The sequence below is a fragment of the Mesoplodon bidens genome (genome assembly GCF_964165515.1).
Source record: "Mesoplodon bidens genome assembly, chromosome: 13".
NCBI lineage: Eukaryota > Metazoa > Chordata > Mammalia > Artiodactyla > Ziphiidae > Mesoplodon > Mesoplodon bidens.
In genome coordinates this window covers 84,492,534-84,511,719 of record NC_138169.1, presented here as the reverse complement: position 1 = coordinate 84,511,719, position 19,186 = coordinate 84,492,534, and the positions used below count along the sequence as shown (strand labels likewise).

At 36.7% G+C, this 19,186-nt stretch overlaps 1 protein-coding gene across 3 annotated transcripts in view; it reads left to right on the top strand.

Annotated features, from left to right (window-relative positions):
- NETO1 (neuropilin and tolloid like 1) overlaps positions 1–19,186 on the top strand; it is a gene marked incomplete at both ends in the record, with an annotated part of 86,815 nt that overhangs the window by 32,713 nt on the left and 34,916 nt on the right. Inside the window, 2 exons of one of the 3 annotated variants that reach the window (XM_081253365.1) lie at positions 18,187–18,228; positions 18,347–18,474. The exons of 1 other annotated variant lie outside the window; for it this stretch is intronic. In XM_081253365.1, the coding sequence (XP_081109491.1) occupies positions 18,187–18,228; positions 18,347–18,474 (170 nt within the window). Of the gene's footprint in view, positions 1–18,186; positions 18,229–18,307; positions 18,475–19,186 lie in introns of all 3 variants that reach the window. One more of the 3 variants, XM_081253364.1, reaches the window with a different exon arrangement.

The window sequence follows — 19,186 nt, the reverse complement described above, 5'->3', positions numbered from 1 at the left end:
TGGAGCGTTCCTTGTTACCATTTCCTTTGTTTTCTGACCTTTCCTGTTCTCGGATCATTTTTCTTTGGGAATTACAACCTCAAAATTTCCTTTAGAACCAGTCTCTTGGAGGTAAAAATCTTCCCATGTTTACTTGCTGTCTAAATGTCTTTATTTCCCCTTCATCCTTGAAAGATCCTTTGGCTGACTGACAATTCTAGGTTGACAGGTATTTTCTGCCAGCTCTTACTAGATATTATTTGACGGTCTCTTGGCTTGTGTTTTTGCTATTGAAATGTCTGCCATCACTCTAACTGTCATTGCCTTTAATTGACATGGCCTTTCTTTCTGCTCCTTCAAGGTTTTATCTTCATCTTCCGTTTAGCGATTCTACTGCCACGTGTCTACATGGATTTCCTTTTATTTATTTATTTTCCTGGAAGATATTATACCTTCTAGATCAGCAGCTTCATAGTTTCATTTGCTCTGAAAAATGTTTAGCTATTATTTTTTAAGATATTGACAATTTTCAATTGTGTTCTTCAACAAATTTATATATAGAAATTCCATTTTCAATCTCTTTGTTTTCTTTTTCAATAATTTCTTATTGTATACTTCTTTTTGCAAATGTCTCTTTTCAAATCATCACATATATATCTACAGAAAGTATGCTCTGTATTTGATGATTCCAAACTCTAAGATCTATTGTATGTTGTTTCTGCTGGCTGCCATGTAGAATGATGACCCTTCTCCTTTTGTGAGCTTTTTATATTCTCTTTTAATCTATTGCCATGTGTGGACTAATTTACGGAAACTTTCGTCTTAAGATGACTTTTTCTGCTTCTGATTTTTTTTTCTGCCAGTAGCAAATGGTAACACCTGACCAGTATCACTTCAGCACCCTCGAAAGTGTTGGTTTCCAAAGTTCAAACCTCCCATAGAAGTGTCTATATAGGAATCACGCACCAGCAAAACCCTCCTTTACAGCATGCTCAAACATTCAGAACAATTTATGTTTGAACTTCTATTCCCCAAATTCCCTTCTCCTATGGGCCTGTCTACTTGCCCTGGATTCCAGGTGTTTGTCTCTCAGCTACTGCAGATCACTTCAACCCAGGCTCCGTCGGTGCAGCAAGGGCTCAGCTCAGGCTTGTAGGATTGTTTGAGCCTGAGAGTCATCCTGTGGCTAGTGGACCAGTGAGACCTCCATGAGTGTGATTGTCATGGGACTATCCTTGGGGAATAGTGTGGGTGTATGAGTGTGGTGCTTCTCAGAACTTCTACTCAATTAATATGACAAGAAACAGAAGTCCTCAGAGTCATTTTCAAACAGTTATTTTACTATGAATATATTGACCATCAAGAAAAAATAGACTAAATATAAAATTCTGCAAACCCACTTCTGAGCCTTTACGAATATTGGAAGTTTACCATGAAGCAGGTAACTTGAAAATTTGAGAACAGCCACTAGGTACATAGAAATACTGTCTATGGTTTCCAAGCCAGCAAAGAATTAGAAGGGAATACAGAAAGCAAATGGAAGGCAGGAAGATTGGAGAAAGGGAATGTGAAGAAAAAGGAGGTTTAAGAAAACACAAAATTTGGTGGCAAAAATAAACCCACATATATTACTAATCAATATAAATATAAACAGAGTAAATTCACCAATTTTAAAAAAAAACTGAGAAGTAGGTTAGATTAAGGAAAATGTCAGCTATATAATACTTATAAGAAACACACCTGAACTTAATTAAAATATACATACACACATACAGGAAGATAGAAAATTAAGGAATATAAAAAGATAGATAGAGAGGCATTAATGAAAAGAAAGCCACTGATTTCTGATCACTTTCCACATCCACCATTATTAGCTTAAGAGTTCATGGCTGGAGATTTCTTAATTTATTGGAACTTTCTCAAGAATATGTGACAACTTTTCTTGTTCTATTATTCTAAAAGCAAGATGTAATTTTATATTTAATCCAAATCTCTCTTATGGTACTTTAAGTCACTTTTCTAGTCTCAAGAAATGAAATGAATATTTGGGAACTATTTTCATGCAATGATGTCCTCATGACAACGTCCCATTGTTCAAAGGGGACACCTAATTCATCTGTACCAAGTATACAGAGCCAGATAATTTTAAGTTCAATTTGAGATCATAATTCTAAGATTGAGGCTCAGAAAAATTTTATGAGAAGAGAAACATACTAAGAATAGAACACCATGAAAATATAATTAGAAATAAAATTACCTTCAGACAAGACCCAGTACGTAATGTGAGTGCATTACTTCTTTAACAGTTGTTTCATGAGTACCCACTAAATATTAGGAATTTTGAGAACTATGTTTACTGAGATTAAAACAAACCAAAAAAACTCTACCTACTCTTAAAATACGTATCTACTCCTTTAGGAGTTTTGGATGAGTATACATTATTGCCATAGAATAAAATGCTGTGATACAGACATAAGATTGTATAATAAAGTCAAGCCCTATTCCCAACAGAATATTTTCCACATGGCAGCCAACGTGATCTCTTAAAAATAGAGTCAAAGTCATTCCTCCACACAGCCACACGCAGTTTTTCTTTTCCATCAGAGTCCTTCCATTGCCAAGATGCCCTTTAGTAAAGGGCTAGAAAGTAAATATTTGGGGTCTACACAGCTTCTGTGGCATTTACTCGGCTCTGCCATTGTGGGGGGAAAGTAGTCCCAGACAATGCATACAAGAGTGGGCGTGAATGTATTCCAATAAATCTTATTGTGGAAAATAAGATTTCTTTGAATATCTTTTTTTGGGGGGGAGCAGGAAGGAGGGCAGTTGAAGTATTTATTGCTACTGCTGCTTTTGTTTTTCTTGTTTTCCCAGAAGTTTGATTGTTTATGCAGTTTTAATAATTTCTTTTTTTAAAAGCTTAGAGAACAGTGTGTGCCAAGAGTTAAGTCTTCAGCTTTTATTCCTATGACAACCCATGTTGTTTTGATAATAGTAGCACAATTATTATCTATTTTACACTTAAAAGATGCGCAAAACTCGGGGATAGAAAAGTGTCACTGTATTTCATAACTAAATTTCTGTTCTTGACTCTGAGCTCATAGTTTTGCTTGGCAGTAAACAACTTAATCTTATCCAATAAATTGTCTCTTTTTTTAAAGTCATAGTCAAGCTTCACCTCAATTCTTTTGATGCCTCCTCGGCAACTGGCTCTTGCTCTCTGCTCCACTTCCCAAGTCCTGCAAGGAGACACAAGAGGGGCCGTGTTCCTGACACTGTTGGTGTTTTGTTGCTGGTGTCAGGGCACTGTAGCTGCCATCCTTGCAGTCTGATCTGTGGCTTTGGTTGTGCCAGTGCTCACTCTCCTACGTGGCCCACTGGTCAGTCTGCAACTACCTGGCATCACGAGCCCACATGGGCTGACTCTCTTACCTGGTCCACCTGCCTGCCCCGTGAGCAGCTATCCCTCTGGGGCCCATCTCTCCCCGCCCCCTCTGGCCTCGTGAGACTTGAGCCCCAGTCAAGCTCCCACCCAACTTCTGATATCCCCTCTGTGTCTGTGAGCTACCCACGCATTCTCCTCTAGCTGTGAGAAGTCAGAGATTGTACAAGACCTCTGCTGCTCTCCTCATAGAATCTTCCCTTGCTGGATCTGGGATTAGGTATCTGTGGTCACCCAGGTGTCTCGGGAACGTCCCTCACTCATCAGACCCCAGCAGGGGAGTAAATTAATCAGCTTCTTTGCTCTTCAATTTATAGGACATTGGGACAATTTAGAAAACTAACAGGAAGCCAGCAGGTGAAGGTCCAGTATGTAACCTAGGTGAGCATGAGCCCCATGTCCCATTCCAGCCCTACACCTTTCTCCTTGCAGTTCCATTATATTAAGTCTTAGAAGGGCACTTTAACCCCGTAGCAGGGAAGAGTGTGGACTCTAGGGTAAGATTACCTGCATAGGAATAGACTATGTGTACATACATAACTGTCCTTCCATTTTTATATTTTTAGCTTATTTTAATTTTCCTGTGCTGTTAATATTGGAAAGTTATACACATAATAAAATTGCAATGACTATCATGGGAGTTTCAAGAGAATGTATTACTTGTTGGTTTTATTTGACTAATAGATACATGAGAAACTCTTTTTATAAAGTTATAATTAGCATAATATTTTGTGGTATAAAATTTTCCCAAAGAAATATTGTAATATAGATAGTAACACTGTAATATATATTTTTATCAAGTCAATCATGTCTCAATAAGCAATGGATCCTCTAGGATGAAAAAAATGCCTCATGCATGTGTGTGTTTGTATGTGTGTGTGTGTGTGTGTGTGTGTATTTATTTATTTATTTTAATGCCTCGTGTTTAATTATAAAATCTGAGAACACTAGGCTACTTAAAGTCTTCTTTCCTAAAGAATAGTCTTATAATGGTAAAGGGAATATTTTGTTCTGAAAGCAAAACCATATATTCTTATTTTGAGGAAGAACTACACGAGAAGCTTCTACATGTTTTCCACTCTATGGCAACCGAAGACTCATATTATTTAAGACAAAAAAAAAAAAAATCGACAGGTCTGTGTGCAAGATAACCGCAGTTATCTCAAGGCTCGGCTGGGTGAGGATGCACTAGCTCATCCACACAGCTCTTAACAAGGCTCACTCCTCACTGGCCGTGTGGGTTTCTCTGTGCGTTTCTCCATTGGGTAGTTCATAGTAAGTCTGTTTATGGGGTTCTTAATTTCAGTTATTGTGATTTTCTTTTCTAAATCGATTTGGTTGTTTTTCAAAAATGTCGGGCTCTTTTTGATAACTAGTCCCTGCAGGTATTTTCAATCTTGTTAGTAATTTCTTTACAATATATTTTCATGGTTTTATCTACACACTTCCTGAATTTCTTATTATTGAACATTGGTAAATTCTCCAACTATATTCCTGCCTCTTATTTTCCAGGGACATGTTCTAGTTCTTATATCCTGATAATTGTTAAAGAAGAATATATTTATTATCTGTATGCTGTTCCTTTTGCCACTGACTTTGGCAAGACATCCCTTCATCTTCATCATTTTCCTCAAACTTTTCTCGAACCTTCTTTTGGTATATCTTAAAGAAATCTTCCCGTGCTCATTTGTTTTTCTTTTTTGTACTTTCTTTGAATTTTTTCCAAGTCCCTTTCATTTGTCCCTGTGCTGTGGTAACCAAGTGGCCAGCAGTGACTTAGCTATGCACGGGTCTCCCAGAGGAGGAAGTCTTGATAAGTCTCAATGGGTGGCATTCCTGGTGATTCCTGGTATTGTAGAATGGGAATTCTAGGGCTCTGTGGGAGAAGTGGGGCTTCTCAGAGTGATAAACCTACATTTACTTCATACGCCGTGGTGTAGGACCTCCTGGTGTTGGCCACGTGTTAAGTGGATCCTTAGCCCACTCTCATTTTATTCTCCTCACCTGCTGGTCCACCTCTAAATTCAAGTTCTCCTGGGCCATAAAGTTTATAACAAATAATGGGAATTAATTATAGCAGGAGTGATTTTCTTCAGATTAACTCATTGTGGGCAGTTTGTTCTGACGAGTACTATACACTGCTAATTTCAGGTCTTACATTAGGTCTTTGATCCGTTTTGAGTTGATTTTTGTATATGTTGTTAGGTTAAGGGTCAGACTGTATTATTTTGCATGTGGATATACAGTTTTCCCAGCACTGTTTGTTGAAAAGATGGTCCTTTTGCCTTCAAATGTCTTGGCACTCTTGTCAAAAATCATTTGACCACATATGGGTGGGCTTACTTCTGCATTTTACATCAGTTCAACTCAAAAATTATATCCAAAGCACTGGATAAAGGAGGGACTAAGGCAGAGACTGGTTGAGATTCTGATGCCCTAAGCCTTAGGGCTAAGGTGATAAGGGTTGGGACAGAGATCATAGCAGACTAGAAAAGGAGGTTGGTAGTGAGAGATTTTACAAAAAAATTGAAAGCTCTTGGTATCTTGCTGATGAAAGAACAGTGTGAAAGAGTCAAGTTAATTTTGTTTTTGAAGTTTTAAGTTCAGAGAATCATGAGAAGGCTAATGATTGATAAAATGAAAAGTCTAAGGGAATAAAGCTAATGGGATCTCATCAATCGTACTCTCTGACTAAACAGGAGAGACCTAATTCTCTCCTTCCAACCTAAAATTTATGATATTGATTTATATTGCTATAGACCATTACTTTGGAAAAACCATGGATTATTTTCACACCTCCTAATGAAATAACTTTAGGTGCTCTTATACTTGAAAGAAAAATTAGCAAAGGGAATGCAGATTTAGCAACTGTCTCAATAAAGAGCTGGGTCTTAAACTGTAGTCTAAAGGCCAAAAAACTGTCAATTTTTATAATGCAACACTATTTTCACAATTACACAAACATTTTTTAAATACCAGTGGAAAGAAATATCAGTATAGCATTATTAAAAATTCTAAGACATATTTCAATGAACACTTCAAATTGTGCTTGATATAGGCTGAAAATGAACTTGATTCTTACAATCTTTAGGAAATGATAGATTTGGGGGCTGAATGGACACTGAGAGTCCAGCTCTGCCTGGGGCTCTAGCATCTATAATTCTCCCCAAGATGGAGGTTACACTTTTGAGAAATAACTCTTTCTCAGAGATGGAGGGGTTTAGGAAGCTCTAGTCTAACTTTCTTAACAAGTGGTTCAAAACTAGGTACCCAACTCTGATCACCTGTATTCTCAAGTGAAATACTCATTAAAAACACTGGTTTCAGACACTCATTGAAACCTGCAGAATCACTGTGATATGGGGGACATGTGTACCAGGGGGATGAAAAGAGACGTGAGAAATGGAGATGGAAAGGTTATGAACTTTTTGTAACTGTTTAATTCCCCTAGACTTAAAATGGGCCATGTTACTTGCTAGTGGAGAAGGCAAAAAAGTGATCATCATTTCAGTTTCCAGATAGTTGCATACACCTAGGAGTAGACCTCTGAAATTGCCAATTGTGATATTAGACACACTGCTTTCTTACATGGCTTCATACATATTTAGATCAGCTCAATTTTACTGTTATCTAAAATTTTGATATAATTTTTGAGCTAAATTGACATACAAGGGCTTTTTGTACCTAGTCTATGTTGTTATATATTAAGGGGAAAATGGATATCTGGAAATTTACCAGGTATCCAGCATTATTTGGATGTTTATAAAAATTCAGTAAGAATTATGTTATGACTTTTCTGCAGAAATTCTCCAGCTGATCTCAGGCATTTGAGATAGTGAGATGAACTTCCCAAAGTTAAATACTTTCCAATAGAAATAATTGCAGTGTGAAGAATATACAGTGAAGATACAGGAATGGTATTTAATTTGTAAATAATGGTTTTAGAACCACAATAATATTTTAGGTATATAAAAATAATATTTCAGGTATTTTTCATCCATTTTTCACCCAGGAGCTAAAATTCTGAACTATACATGGATAAGATAACTTATATTTACACATCACTTTATACTTTAGGAAATCTGTATCCTATCCATTATCTAGTTGACGTTTTGTGAGTCCTCTGCTTTGTACCAAGCCCAGTTGATATTTTTATCCTAATCTCTTAGAAAGAAGCCTTATTGTTGTTACATAATACAAGTTCAACATCATCAAATTTTCTGGTGAATTCTTCTTGATGAAATTAATATTTACCCTACCTTTTGATTTTATATTTTGGTTTTTCTTTTAAGTCCATTTTGTTTAAGAGAATATCATTATAGTTTTCCATTTTTTAAATTATTTGACCTGCATATCATTTTGTGCCCTTCTAATCTCAATCTTTCCACATCACCACGCATTGCTCATGGCTTTTATATAAAAGTGTGTGGCCGGGTTTTGGGATTTGAAGAGCAGAAGGATAGCTAGAACTCAAAGATACTGACCGTGGTGAAAGGAGATGAGAGTTGTGACTTAAAAATAAGAACACACTTACACTTAAAGACACAACAAGGTAACTTCAGCACCTTGTCCAGACTGGCAGAAACTCAGTCTGTTCAAGTCATTCCATGGGCTTCTCCGGGGTTTATTCAGGAGGACCCTCCTGCGTGCTCCCACACCAATTGATTGCCATGGCCAGCTCCTGGCTTTTTGCATTTGCTCTTTTATTCTAGTCCCATTATGGCTCTACTTGCCCATGGGCACTGCTAGTGCCTGGCATGAAAACTCTAGTGTCCTTGCCAGGGGCACCAACAGAGGACACTCCCAAAGTTTCTAGGTAGAGGCTGTTCCAGTTCTATTTAGAAGGGGCTAAGGCTCATCAAATTGACTGGAAGCACAAAAAAATCTTGCCTTGAAGCTAAATTTGCTTGGCTTGTACCACTTTATGTGTCCGTAGTATATTTACTTAGCTGTAACTTATAAGGCTTTTTCAGGATATTTGCATTTATATTTTTAAATAAAATTGAGAAAATGTAGTATTTTAATAAAATATTTTAATTTTTTCATTTTCAGTGATGTAATTATTTAGCATACAGTGACTTAAGTGAGATGAAAGATACTGATGTAGGATAATGCCATTCCTCACCACGCACACACAACTTGTGGTGCCACCCTTGCTTTCATTTCTTGGCATATCAGAGCCAGGAGGATTCTGTTCCTCTGCAGCCATGTGCTACACGTGCTGGCTCAGGTTCCAAAACAATTAGTTATTCCCAGACTCTCAAATTGCTCTCATGAAGTAATTTCCTGTTCTGGCCCTTCTAGGCATAAAACCTCAGATCCAGTTTCATACTACCTGCCAAAATATTTACCCTAAGCCCTTCTATGGTCAACGTTCCACCCTTCCTCCTGATTACCAGAAAATACTTGCTGTGCATGTCAAAAAAACATGAATAGGTATTGAGAAGGGAGTAAATGGGAAGTAATGGTTAGAGAGAGGAGGACACTGGAGGTGTTTTACTCACTAACAGTGCTGGCACCACAGTTGTGCCAGCAAGAAATGTCCATTAAATCAGTTCTAGTGAAGAAGATAGTTCAGAAGATGGACTCATTTATTTGAGGTTTCACATGATTTCGGAAGTCCTTATGAAACTGAATCTGGCCTCTGTACCATGACACTGAATTAAATCTTGGAGACAGAGTTTTGGGTGAAATAGAAAAGAAGAGGTTTATTGCTTTACCAGGCAAAGGGGGCCACAGCAGGCTCATGCCCTCCAAACTGCATGTCCCGACCTGGAGGGGGTAGCGAGGAGCTTCAGAGAAATTGTTCAAAGAGGGCGTGGTCAGCTCGTGGACATTGTTCTGATTGGTTTGTGGTGAGGTAATGGGGAGTCAGCATCATCAACCTTGTGCTTCCAACTGTCTGGGGTCTACGGGCTTGTGGGCAGCATACCGTTAACTCCTCCCACCTGGCAGGGATTTCTGTATCTGCAAAACAGCTCAAAGATATTGATCTGTGTATCCCTTTTTAGGGGGAACCAGGACCCTGCCCCAAGGCTGCACTATTTTTTCTTTGACTGTTCCTCCCTGATCTCTGCATCCCTTCCCTTCCTTAATTAGCAACTGTTTGGACCTGCTCCTTGGAACTCAGGGAAGGTCAGGGGGGCTGAATGAAACCCATTTCCTGTAATCCAGAAATGGGGGACACAGAAGGCTTTTGTGCCCAGGAGATCCAGCTCAGTATCACTTACTGGATGAATGAATAAGGGTATTCTGAGAGAATTTGGTGGCAGGGGAGCAGTTTGCTAATAATCAATCAAGAACTTCCCTGGTTTCCTTTGAACAGACAATTTAATATGTTCTATGACAGCTAATTCAAATATACAAACACCAGTTTTGGATGATCTAGTTTTTAAAAAATTGTCTTTATTATATATTTTGGTCTTCTGATGATTTCTTCTTCCCTCCTTCCCCCAAGGTTTTTCTCTATTCTGTAAAGTAAATACATATTTTCTGCATAGAATAATACTATTGCCTTGTGACTATCAAGAACAAACATTGTAAAAGCCTATTTAATATGAACACAAGCAAAATCCAGCACCAGCATCTGTGCATTCATTTTATAAGAAAGAATATATTTTCTCAATATATTTAGAATTATGAATACAAGTATCTTGAGGAAACATAATATATTACAGCTAAGTAAATAAAATAAGGAAGCAATACATCTCTACAAGCCATGCAAATGTCAATAATATTTTATGGGGCTTGCAAGCTTCCCTCCTAAAATTCTCATAAGGTTTGATTTCTAAAACTCATATATGAATACATTTTATGTTAAACGAGAAAAAAGAAGTCATGGTGTGTAAACTCTATGCCAACATAAAGACCCTTTGGGAGGCAAACTCAGTATGAAGCTGTAATTGTCATAGGTAACAGTAATCCTTTAAAAGAGGCTTAAAATAATTGTGCTATGAACTTTGTACTAGAAAGATGTTTCTTCTAGAGAAGAGTGAAATAAATTGGATTAGTAAAATACTATGATGACGCAAACTATCTTAGTACTGCACTGTCAAGTTTTTGTTTTTGTTTTTTTGCAATCGATTTTTCAAACAGCATCTTAAATTCAGTTAACTGATTTCCAAAACCACAAACAGTGCTTTTCAATCTTGACTAGGAAGCAAGGTGTCGACAGTGGTGGGCTGAAGGCAGGTAAAATAGGACAGGAAAGTACCCATTGAAGTGGACAGTTAGTTTTGCTGCAAAAGCTGATTGAATAAAGATACGCATACAGACATTACAGGCTTTCAAAGGTAAGCAGAGATGAGAAGTGGAGACGTTAGGAGCTCATGACATAATTCAGGATGTGTGAGATGGTGGAAATTTGATGAAAATATTGATTATCTTTCTCTAAGACTAGCCCATCAGGTGGTTGAGCTGTGCATTGCAAACATATTAAAGTATCAAAGTTGATTTCTATAATCAGAGGGTTTTGCAGGTATAGTTACATGGCCACGTCAGGCAATTACATTTTCCCATAACTGTTCTTCTAGCAATGCTACTGTGCTCTGTGGTATAATGGCACACTTGTGCTATAAAAGCCTAAACTAGGGGGCTTCCCTGGTGGCGCAGTTGTTGAGAGTCCGCCTGCCGATGCAGGGGACACAGGTTCGTGCCCCGGTCTGGGAGGAATCCCACATGCCATGGAGCGGCTGGGCCCGTGAGCCATGGCCGCTGAGCCTGCGCGTCCGGAGCCTGTGCTCCATAACGAGAGAGGCCACAACAGCGAGAGGCCCGTGTACCGCCAAAAAAAAAAAAAAAAAAAAAAAAAAGCCTAAACCAGCACCTTGATTTTAGCTAAGAAAAATATGTTTCAGAACTACTTAGTGATTTGTTCAACGTTTTAGGTTTAGGTTTTGGATCAGAACAAGTTTATTTTTCTAAAGTTGTTGAACCCCCGTTTTGTTCATTTGTAAAATGAAGATGCCTCTGATTTTGATTTAGTCATAATCTAATCAGATAAACAGTAATTTACTGAAAGTCCAACTACAATGTGGCTAGCATTGTGGAAACTTCCTTGAAATATAAAATAAATGAATTGCACAGTCCTGAGTTAATAAATTGTAAGTTAGATTTTTGTTGGGAGAAGGCATTTACCCATAATTCAAAGATGGGGCTCATTCAGGCAGAAGTTCTGAAATATTTTGGTCTCAAAAACCCTATCTTCTCCTAAAAAAAACTGAAGACCTCAAAATGCTTCAGCTTATTTAGCTATATCATTCAATATTTATCATATTAGACATTTAAACTGATAAAATTTTAAATAGTTATTTATTAATTCATAGAAAAATTACCCTGAAAACCAATTATGTGTTAACATAAAGCATATTTAAAAAACTGATTAAAGTGAACATATCTATTAATAAATATTAAAAGAATAATTAGGGGAATTACATTGTTTCACATTTTTGTAAATCTAATGTCTAGTTTGTTAGGGGACAGCTAGATTCTCACATGTGCCTCTGCATTACATCTTTGCAATGTGTTCTTATGGTCGAAGTATATGAAGAAAATTCAGCCTCACAGAGAAATGTAGGTGGAAAAGGGAAGAGTGTTTTCATAGCCTTTTCAGATGGATACTAGCGCAAACCTCAAAAAGTGATAGTTTCTTAAAGGTTAGTTGCAATGGGGAATGTGAAGCTATATCAATGGAGTTTTTGTATTCTGTTAACATTAACATCTATTAATGTATTTTGCTCTTCAAATGCCTCTTTTAACCCATGCATAATTATTTAACACCAAACATCACTAGATGACAGTTATTGGATCACGGTGATGCTGCTCTTCCAAATACGAGCATATTTCATTATTCAATGTCAAAAAGCATACTTGTTCACATAAACAACAATCACATTGAAAAATTATTTAAGTATGAGGAACTGTCGGATACACAGTGATGGATACATTTTTGTTTGATCAGAGGTGGAATTTTATCTTTGGCAGCAAATATTTTCAATTTGTTTTCCTTAAAGTCAAAAGATTCACTATGTTCTTCCTGCAGAAAAGTCAGCAAATTCACTGTGTTCTTACTGCAGAAAAGATATGTATTCAAAATGATACATTTTTAAAAATTAGCAATTTTGAGTGCCTCATCAAGGAGACTTTAAAGTAAAATCGTTTTTTTACCCCCGAGAATGCATGGAGATGAATTATACAATGAATACTAATAGCTAAGGTTTGGTGCCATTGTCTTGATTCGGGGTAAAGCATCAGCAGTTTTATTCACCACTGCCTTTGCACTATCAATGCAACTGTCAACACAGATGTTTCAGTATGTCATAAGATTTAAAAGTCATCCAACATTTGGATATTTCAGTACTTCTTGCATTTGTTGCCAAGCATTCGCATGAAAGAAGATCTATGATGATTGGTCCATGCTGACACTGAACGAACTCAAGGAAAATAAGCAAGCTTAGCCATGTCTGTACATCTGTCTATCTGTTAGACAAAAGTAAGGTTCTGTAGAAAGATATTAACTCTGTTTTCTTGTTTAAAGCTAAAACTTTCTATCAGCAAGTTACTATATGGTTGGAAAGCAATGGTGTCCTGGGTTTGTCTTTTTTTTTTTTAACTACTTTTCAACCAGTAGACATTCAGCAATGGCAGCTGACTAAAGGCATTGTTTTATTAGTTTCTCAGGTCTTATGTGTGCTTCTCCAGCCAACACAATATAATAACCTACTTTGTAACATGTTTCAGTGACTGTCATTTTTAATTTGAAAAGTGTAACAAATGACTTTTAGCTTTTGATTTTGTTTTGTTTTGCAATATTATTTTTTGTTTATTCAAAATTTTGTTTATTCAAAAGTTATATGTAATAACTATATAATTATATAACATTATCTCATATACTTTTACAACTATTATATTAATATGTGTTATTTCACCATAAAATAAAAAATTATTTTTTTAAAATATTTAAAGACTCATTGTAGACCTTTATTAGGAAAATTCGAAGACTTGCTTTCTCAACGCAACTGAACAGTTTAACATCTAACGATGCTGAAAAAGAAATTGGAATAACAGAGTTCTCTGACTCATGGAAGTGAAGGATCTACTCCAAAGAAAATGAACTAAACTCTAAATAAAAAACAAAAGTATAATGAAATCTGTTCTTTCCCAGGCTTCAGAGATGTTAAAATTTAACTGATTGTTATGCAATAAGACATTTTTGAATGGTATTATTGCATTTGTTCAGTTGTGGCATAATTTTGAGGTTGATCATTAAAGAAAAAGAACTGAGTTTTTCAACCATAAATGTGATGAACTCTTTAAAATCTGAAAATTAGCTGTTATAGCTTTCAAACTAGATATGCAAAAGCCACCGCAGCATCTTACAAGGTAAATTGTCACAGTGGCTGGAGAGGGACACACAATACTGAGAGAGCTTTAGCTTTTAAAGAGCATATTAACGTCTACATTTAAAATATTCAATACTTCCCAAACAATTATTTGTCTCAAAATAATGTTGCAATCAAACTGTCACAATAAAACTACCAGAAAATATTTTTCTTCCTAAATCACAATAGGACAAATTATTGACATCAATGAAGCTGGAGGAAAGATAGTTTTTGTCTTCTTTTCATTTCTTATGTGAAGCTTTTTCATTTTATTCAGAGTAGATTTCTCCTTTCCATAAATAAGAGACCACTTTGAAATATCAGTTTCATTCTTTTCTCAAACTTTGGATATAGACAGTGTAATGGTGATGGAGAAAGTGAGGTTTAGTCTCCTCCATCTCTGACAAATGTCCATCCTTCACAGTAAGAAACCTATATTATAAATATATTTTATTTCAGGGGAAATACTGTTAAATTTCATAATACTTACACTTTTATCTATGTGTGTGTATTTATAAAATAGGACAGAGAAATGTACTAATTCTAGCTGTGCTTCCATGCAGGCTCAAGACAAAGTTCAAGATTTCAAAATTAGAACATATCAGACAAAAATGGGGTTACAGGGATTATAGCAGGGGAAAATTAAAGATAACATGTCATTTTAGCAGGATTATGAAACACTTTAGCCTTTGGGTCTCATGAAAGGGTCTCATGGACCCTAGGGGCCCTTGACCATAACTTCAGCCTTGAACAACGCTGGGTTAGAGGAATAATAGCTGTAATAACAACAACAAACAATCTAAAACCTCAGTAATTTCACATTATTAAAGTTTACTTCTTGCTCATTTAACCTAATCAGGAAAAGGCTGTGCTCCACACATTCATTTAGGAATTGGAGCTGATGGGGTTCTACATCGTCAATGTCTGCCTTCTGAGGTTGACCAGGGGAGAGCAAAAGTGGGAGTGGATAATTTTTTCAAGAAGTTTTTATGAGCCCAGCCTTCAAGTAAACTTCAATGCTTTGTCCACATTTCATTAGACATGGTATCCTCAGTTGCAAGGGAGGCTGGAAACATAGTCAGCTGTGTGCCAGGGAGAAAAAGATGCAGGTTTAGTAAATAGGAGGTCAGTCTTCAATATAGCACCTAAGTTGATAGATTTCCTGTGAGAGCCTCTGAATTGGAAAAGTGTAAGTATAAAGCACTGTACATATGTCAACAATATAAGAAAATCAAGTCAGTGTAATGTAAATTCAATAACATTCAATAACATTTATTGTGCACGCACTATGTCCAAGCAGTGTCCTTGGTCCTGGATAAAGGGAGGAAGGATAGACATAAAGGCCATTGTAGAGCGTACTTCCTTATAGTCTAGTGGGAGTAGGTAGTCAATAAAAAGCTAACAACTGGCAAAATAATAGTGAATTGTGATAAAAGAAACCATGAAGGGAGAAAAGAATGTGGGAGTCAATGCTGCCTTGGAGAGGGTCATCCAGAAGACCTTTCCTCAGAGATATTTGAGCCGAGAACTGAAGAATGAGAAAGATTCACAGGTGCAGAGCCCTGGGGAGAGATACTGAAGACAGGGAAAAGAGCAAGATCAAATTGCTGAGGATGAGAACAGCCTAGAATGTTGTAGAAATAGAAACGGTCCATGTGGTTTGAGAGGAAAGAGCAGAGATTAGCAGTCTAGGGTATGTTGGCCCAGGTGGTCTGGGGCAAGAACACACAGGACTTTATAGTCCATTACAAAGAGTTGTGGCTTTAACTTAAGGGCAATGGAAAGCCAGGTGCATTTCATGATTTGATTTGTATTTCTAAAAGTTTATTCAGGTTGCTTAGTGGAGAATAGATTTGGGGAGCTGTAGAGTAGTAGATGACTATTAAGTCCAAGGTCATTGTGCTTCTGCATAATAATTTATGTCATTGCCCTGGACACCCTGAAGCAATAAGTCAATCTCAATATTCTTAAATTCAGTGTAGGCTGTTTTTAAAAATTGTGTCGTTTATTTTCTGTCGTTTATTTTGCAGCTTGTAGGGGCCATGTGTTATTGTGATTGTAATATTACTGGTGCCTAATTCAAATGGAATTGCAGAAATGATTTTTTCCTAAAGATGTTTTTTAAACAATCAGTGCTCTCACCATTAATACAATGACAAAAATACATTTTCAATTCTCAGAACTGGAATTTCTCTGAACGTTGTCTAGCATGAGTTATAAAAATGACAACTCTTCGCCTTCAAGCTAGAGAATAGAATACTAACTACATTCTCACAAGAATCATAGCAACAGCCATGCAAGGCTGAAGCATTCTCATCAAAAAGGAGATAGTGAGTAGCAATAATGACCATTATGAAAAATAGTAAAAAGGATATAATAAATAATAATGAATCCTGATAACTGGGGTAGGCAAGCTTGATGGGTGGGTCTCTTCAATACCAATAAAAGTGCTTAACCGTGACAGCCAATCTGAGTAATTCTATACAAAACTGTTCTTTTCTTGTACATAGTAGGTATTACATATACTTTTCTTGAAAGAATAACCAAATATCCATTGATTTAGATGAAGGAAAAAATCTCCGCCAGGAGGAGGCCTGATCCAAATAAACTATGTTGTCCTCATTTCTATTTCTTTCATGGATATTGCATACAGGTATTTCTTTCTGTCTTTCTTTTCCAAAAAAAAAAAAGCAAAAGAACTGTTTTCAAAACAGTTATACAAAGGAATTTGTATCTTGATTCAAAATTTGTATTTGAATTTGTACAAATTTGAATTTGTATTTTGATTCTAGTGTCCTGAAATAAAGTGAGTCTAAATAGGTGATATAACTAAATTGTAGGGGGGCCAATCCAGGACTTTCAGATTCAACAGATCAGTGCACATTACTGTTTAAAAACAAACACAAAAAAAATTAAATATTTTCTTTACTTAGTAGAAAAAAAACCCCTGTAGTGATGATAAGTACCCTAGTAAAATCACCCTGCGATTAAGGATTTGGTGCATTCACACACACAAATGCACTAGGAAGCACACTTAGGTACACACGGACATACACGCACACATGGTCTTAATATGCAGAACTAATTCTATCCAGAAAGAGTGGTACCCTTTCATATTTCAGCCTTAGATCATTATTGAGTAGTGTCTTATGAAACATTTCTAACTTTGTAAGATTTTTGATTTATCGCTAATACCATAGTAGCAAAAAGTAATTAAAATTCACAATCATCTTTTATATTGAATACCATGTGTCTCCAAGATAAATCATAGCCTCTGATGCCCTCACCCATAAATAAGAGAAAATCAATTCAAAGTAACTGAGATTATAGGGATGTGTATTGTTTCAAAAGAGCAAGAAGGAAGCCCAGAGAAGTGCAACTCCAGGCGAGGTGAGTACAGTGCCCCAAGGATATTCTTAAGGACTCACGGTTCTCGATGGTTCTATTCTGCTCATCATAAGAGTCAGCATTTTCTTACCTTAGCATCTGTCAACATCACAAGTTGCCCACCACACATGATCCCAAAGGCGCCAACACAAACACGACCACAACTTGAGCTGGGAAAACTGTATGCCTTATGTCTGTTTATTATCAAGGAAAATGTTCTCAGAAGCCCTCCAGTAGGCTCACCTTTATGTTACCCTGGCTGTATACCGACCTCAAAATCAATTCCAGGAAATGGAAATGAGACTATCATTTTTGGCTTATAACAATTAAGATGTTTTACAGGCTCATGATAAATCAAGCTTCCCTGAAGCACACAAATGAGCAGAGAAGGACAGTTACCTGGACTGGAGTAGATTGAGAAGACTGGGGAGAGACTGGATGTTGAGTAGACATAGCAGAAGACTGAGTGGTAGTTTGAAAACCAGAATGGGATGAAAAGTTATGGTAGAAGATTTGATGAAAACAGGATAATGGAGTCAGCCAGGGGAGAAGGACCCTAGGGTTTACATCTTAACTTTGTGTTTCCAGTATTTCAGTTGAAATTGAATCTTTTAAATCAGACAAAATAATTGTGTCTAGAAGAGATGGAAGTTTACTCAAACCTTGAATTATCTATGGATACATTTTACAAAAACATCTGTTGTCTGATTATAAAGAAAATGAGTAAGATGTTTACTTGGTTATTAGATGAAGTAATGACATGGGGAGGTTTTTTAAAATGGCTTCTTTTAATTGATAAAAATCCCGTAGTAATAATATTACATTATGTAATTTAACATTTCAGTCTTAACATTATCATACACTTTTTATTTAATCATTTAATTTCCCCTAGTATGTTTTATAAGGCAGATTCTGGAATAATTTAATGGTATCTTACTCAACCTCATTTTAAGTCATAAATGCAGAATAAGACTAATTGTCTTTTTCTCAATTTTTAAGATCCTGACTTTAAGGACCTTGGAGTTTTGAAACCATTACCAGGTTGGTAAAATAGATATTTAATACTGTTCAGAGGCCTTTGTTTTCTGCTATGATATATACTTTCGGTTTATTACTCAAGCTCCATTTTTGTATGTTTGTTTGGCATTTCGTTATTTAGTGTGTGAGTTTGAGATGGGCGGCCCTGAAGGCATTGTGGAGTCTATACAAATTATGAAGGAAGGCAAAGCTTCTGCTAGCGAGGCCGTTGATTGCAAGTGGTACATCCGAGCACCTCCACGATCCAAGGTCAGTCTTAAGGTGAAATGCAGGTTTGACAGTTGGCTTGCAAAGTGTCTCCAGCGTGCACTGCTTTGAACCAACTGGACATGCTTCGTTCATTTCAGAGTGCAATCATAAGCTATCATTTTCTTTTAGTTTTGAATTGCAAATCATCTTCCTCTGTTTAATGTAACTTTCAAGGTCATAACTAATATGGAGAGGATGTGGAAGAGCTAATTGGCTAACCTGGATAAGAGACTCTGGGGTAAATCTACCTCTCTGAAAAATGCATTGAAATGTCATATATAAGCTATGGTTCTGAGCATAACTTATGTCCTTATTGTCAGTATCTGTAGTTTACTTGCTTTTAACCTAAAATCATATCTATGGAAGAAATTGTCCAGGGCTCACAAAGTCATGTGTCTCTGGAATATAAAATAAACCTGCAATAGGGCTGAGGGACAGACAGCGGTGATCAGGACCATGAAAAAGGGACAGCAGGTCCTTAACTACCTATTAAACTCCTTGACGATCATCATGAGAAAATGTTGGTCCAGCATCACCAAGTCCTCCATTTTCTTCATAATATGCCCCAAATCTAGATTTTATGTTGATTACTTTGATTTTTTTTAAAATTTTTTGGCCATGCTGCGCGACGTGTGGGATCTTAGTTCCCTGACCATGATCAAACGCGCATCCCCTGCAGTGGAAGCGTGGAGTCTTAACCACTGGACTGCCA